Source organism: Poecilia reticulata, linkage group LG2 (genome assembly GCF_000633615.1).
Source record: "Poecilia reticulata strain Guanapo linkage group LG2, Guppy_female_1.0+MT, whole genome shotgun sequence".
Lineage (NCBI taxonomy): Eukaryota > Metazoa > Chordata > Actinopteri > Cyprinodontiformes > Poeciliidae > Poecilia > Poecilia reticulata.
The window spans coordinates 40,987,367-40,992,356 of record NC_024332.1 but is presented as its reverse complement, the minus strand read 5'-3'; the positions used below and the strand labels follow the sequence as shown (position 1 = coordinate 40,992,356).

At 34.2% G+C, this 4,990-nt stretch overlaps 1 protein-coding gene across 1 annotated transcript in view; it reads right to left on the bottom strand.

The window, feature by feature from the left end:
- Nucleotides 1-3,309: 3,309 nt before the first annotated feature.
- The window catches only part of LOC103461769 (heat shock 70 kDa protein 12B-like), a 9,434-nt gene continuing 7,753 nt past the window's right edge, over nt 3,310-4,990 (bottom strand). The window contains exon 6 of the mRNA XM_017309373.1: nt 3,310-3,324. Coding sequence (XP_017164862.1) covers nt 3,310-3,324 — 15 coding nt within the window. The remainder of the gene's footprint in view (nt 3,325-4,990) is intronic.

The window sequence follows — 4,990 nt, the reverse complement described above, 5'->3', positions numbered from 1 at the left end:
AACTCTCTCAGCACACCTAGTTTGACTCAATGATTTGGATACAAAATGTTTTCTTCTCTGAATCATACATGGTGCTCATAACTAAGTTAAAGGAAGTGAATTTCCCATCCATTTTTATGATAGAAGAAGCTGAGATTTTTTTAGGGCAAAGTTATGGAATAAAATCAGACAAACCAGGAGATTCATTCAGCACATACATGTGCACATTAAAAACTCCACCATCACAAAAAATCTCTTATTTCTTAATGCTTATAAGACTTTGATATGATTTCATAACTATTGATGTGGATTTGATTGTCTTACCAACTGGCATCCTTTCCTTTAACATGCAGATGTCTTGCCTGCGCATGTTAAAGCTCTTGGTGCTTTTCCTGATATTGTCCACGGCTTGAATATGTCATGATTTGGTGGAAATGAGGTGAGGACTGATGCAGGCAGACTCAGGATGACATGAAAAAATTAAGATGTTTTAATAATACCCAGAAGTAGACTCAGGAACACAAAGTATTGACAGACAGTGTCTGACAGAACAAACAATGAGGACCAGACAAGAGACAAAGACAACAGGTTGGTTTAAATACACAAGGAGGGTAGTCAGGGAACGAGAAACACCTGAGAACAATCAGGACAGGATGGCACAAAGACTCACAAGGGAACAGAACTAAACAGGCACAGAAAAACCTCAAATTAAATACACAGAAAACACAGATCACCACAGGATATTTCAAAACCAAATACGTAAAAGCTTAAAGCACTTTTTAGTTATTTTTCCAAATTTGAACTCCTTCATTTACCCAATCAGGGTGACCTACTATGAAAAAAAACAACATCCTTTTCAGGTAAAAGTGACCTGGAGCATTCCCATTGCCCACTTCATGATTCAAACTTCACAAACAAAAATATTCCCCTACAATATTAGCACAAAACAAAATGTAAACAAGGTGTGAGCATTATTTTATCCCACTCCTCTGCCCAGACAGAGTTTGACTCCTGCATCAATTTGTTCCTGGTCTTTATTTATATATGTCTGTTCATCCTACAGATTGTTTCTTTCTCTGAAAACAAAGCTGCTGTGTCAAAGTGAAGACAGCAAAAACTGGAGCTCTTCTCTTTCACTTCCTTACAGATTAGTATTTATTAAAAGCTACCATTGCAGTAAAATAAATCATATATTTTAAAACATAGAGGTCAAATATTTTGTAGTGTATTTTATAATCAGACTTTTCAAATGTCCTGTATTTTTTGTTCTGTTTTCTTTTGATGGCTGTAAAACCTGACAGGATACATCGAGATAAGTTTGACTTATTTTTGCACAGATTAAATTATGAAGAAGTGCAATTTCAAGGTAAATATCTTTTTCTTTTAATTTCTGTTTCTTTATTCTTGTCTCTTTACTTTATGTTTTTCTTTCAAGTTTGTGAGCTGATTTTTATTTTGTTTGACTTCTTAGATCAGCTCTAAAAGAAAAGGATGTGAAAATTAAAGATTTGAAGGACAAGTTTTTTTTTTTAATGTGAAACATTGTGTTTTTTTATTTGGATAATAAGAAAGGTTTAGTCATTTAAAAAAACAAACAATATTTTGTTGACCTAAGCTTGATTTTAGCTATAATCAGATGTTATTCATTTTAAAGATCTTAGCTGTGAACACACAACAACTCAGTTTCAGAGTTTTAAAAAGAGAGATTTGTGTAAACAAACATTCATGAAACATATTTATGAATTCATTTATTTGTGTGAAAGATTGAAGACATAAACAGCCAATAAACAGAAACAACATCACTTGAGGTAAATATCTGACTTACATTAAATTCTGTAGAAAAAACACTCAAAAAGTGTTTATTGTTTCATCTAACTGAAACAGTGTTTGTTTAGCCAATAGGTTTGTATTAATTTAGTGAGTTGCTCAGTGTACTCTACAGCTCATCCATGAAGGAAAAAGAAAATGAAAAGGAAAATGAAAATGAAGACCTCAAACGTCACAGTAAATGATTTGAAACATGAAATTTGTTTTTGTTTTTCAATGACTGAGTTGATGGGATTCATCAAGATAAATATGTGTTGGTTTTTAACAGAATAAAGGAGAAGGATGAACAACTTAAATTGATAAGGTAAATATTTTTCAACATTCGTTCATTCACTGTGAGCCGGTGTTCATTCTGGGTATTTCACTCAACATATCTATGCTTAAAGAAAAGCAAAAGAAAACTAAACTGAGGCCTTGCAGCAAAAGTACTTCAAGATGTTAACAATAAATAAACTATTTCTAAACTCTGGGAGTCTGATAGGTTTAGGTAATTAAAAAGTTAACTGTGAAAGTTTTCAATTTTTCAAAGTAATCTTTTCAATCCTTGCCAAAATAGTTTTAATAACCATTCATACAACAGCATAGCTGACAGTAATGAGGACTAAATGATTTACAAACTCAGTTAAATTATTTACCCTGCAGTTATTTGTGTTTCCAACAACTTGTTAAAAGTAGAAGTTAAATTTACACAGACAAGGGACTMAAACATCCAGCATGAGGCCCACAAGAAAACTGAGATTAAATTGAGGTTCCAAGTAATATCAGGACAGCATAGTGAGTCAATGTCTATCCTTTTCATGCATAATGGTCACTGCCGTGGATGGCTCTCTAAAAGCCACTAAAAATCTTTGTAAAAAAAGAAAAAAAAGAAAAATATTGCCTTAAAAAAATCTAACACTTTGTATATAAATCCTGACATAAAGGATCAAAATTTATGCATAAAAGGGTTATAAAATAAAATGGACACATGGTGTTGAAATAATTTTGACCCACTGATTTCATGGCAATGGAAGATCTAAGTTCAAATCAATAATCAAATTTCTTTCCTGGTCTTTTCTACTCGCAACATCTTATTTATTATATCATTTGTAAAGATGTGGCATTTACTAAGATAAAAAACCCAGATTCACCCTTTAATTAACTCTAAATTCTGACAGAACAACCAGCCAGAGTAAAAAATATGTTGGTTTGTAAAAACTAAAATAAACTTGTAATTTTTGTAAGGATCCAAGACAAGGAAGCTCCTCAACAAGAGCAACATCAGTTGAAGTAAGTATTTACTTATTTAAATTTTAAGACAATGTATTCAACAGTTACTATCAACTGTAAATGAAGGCCAAACATGTTCAGAAATCAGCTAACCTAAACAATGTGGATGTTCAATAGTAAATTGAACATCCACATGATTAACTGAGCAGAAATAATAAATGATATTGATTATTTCATCAGACCAGTGTTTGTTCAGTTGATGGTTTTGCATTGATTCAGGGTGAACTGCTCATGTTATTCCACAGATCTCTGAAAGACAAAGAACAGGAATCCGAAGCTCTCAAACGAATGTATGTTACATTCAGTGGTTTTAAACATGAAATTTAATTTTCTTTTTCACACCTTAAGATAAATAACTGTTGCTTTTAAACAGAATAAATGAGAAGGATGAACAGCTTCAGTGAACAAAGTAAATAAATAAATTATTTTAGTCACTCATTCATTCATTCATGCACTGTGTGCTGGTTTTCATTATAATTTTACGTCACAGATCTGCATCAAAAGAAAAGCAAAAGGAGACTGAAGCCTTGCTGCAAAGGTACTTTTTTGACACTTTGTTGCTATGAGACCTTACTAACACCTGTATGAAGGTCTTATTTAACATCTATGTGATGGTAAATAAATTACCATCACATGGAGTTAATGGTCTTTTATTTATGTCTCTCTATTCTACTGTCTAAAAGCAAAGGAAGTGAAAAAAGCAATAAAGAAACCCAAGAAAACTAAAATTCTGTTGAGCTCTACTGTCTTGAACACTGAAAAAACGAATTGTTATGAATGTTGTTAACTAAACGAGCCAGTTGAGGTGGCTCGGGCATCTTGTCAGAATGCCTCCTGGACGCCTTCCTGGTGAGGTGTTCCGGGCACGTCCCACCGGGAGGAGGCCTCGGGGAAGACCCAGGACACGCTGGAGGGATTACGTCTCTCGGCTGGCCTGGGAACGCCTTGGGATTCCCCCGAAGGAGCTGGAAGAAGTGGCTGGGGAGAGGGAAGTCTGGGCCTCCCTTCTGAAGCTGCTCCCCCCGCGACCCGACCCCGGATAAGCGGAAGAAAATGGATGGATGGATGATGGATAAACAATTTGTCTTCAAAGTTGAATGATCTCTACCTTGAAAAGATTTTTAAAACAGGACTTTTCAAGAGTTTGCCATTTTTTTATTTTTCCCATTTTCTTGAATCATTGTGGTTACATGGAATACATTCTGATGAACATGTCCACTGCTTTACAGAGTTCATGAGATGGAAGCTGTCAAGAAAACACGAGCTCATCCCACTTCCCCATGCTGGAGATTTGCTGGAGGTTAACAGAAACCCTTCCTTGGAAATGAAGCAGGAAATCTCAGGATGTGTTGGAGTATTTGGGATCTGAATGTTTTTGGCTCGGTTGCTTGATGGCGTTGAACAACCCGCCTCTTCAGTCTGACTGGGAGAATCACCCCCCATCGATGGATAGATGGGATATTTTCCCCCAAAATATCAGAACTGCTTCTGACAATGAGTGAAATGAAATTAATCAAGAAACATCGCTTTCTACATCTTTAAATCTGTAAAAAAAAACTTAAGTGTGACAGCTTTAACGAATCTTAAAGCTGCACCTTTTAAATTCAGTTGAAAATAGATGTTTGTGATTATTGTTTTTAAAAACTTAGTAAAACCTAATAAGTTTGCTTCGTTGTAATTTTTAATTTTCATACCTTTTCTAAACATAATAAATTTAAAACTATTTCACTATTGTATTTATTTTGTGTATTGATCTGAGTTCCTGTGAATCTGAACAAGTTTTTCTCTGCTACTCTTCATTTGCATCTATTGTGCAGCATGTTGTCCTGTAGTTCAACTTAGAAAATATTTTATTTTAATTGAAGGGCTGTTTTATATACTTCTCTGCTACTGTTCATTTACCAACAGGCCATTA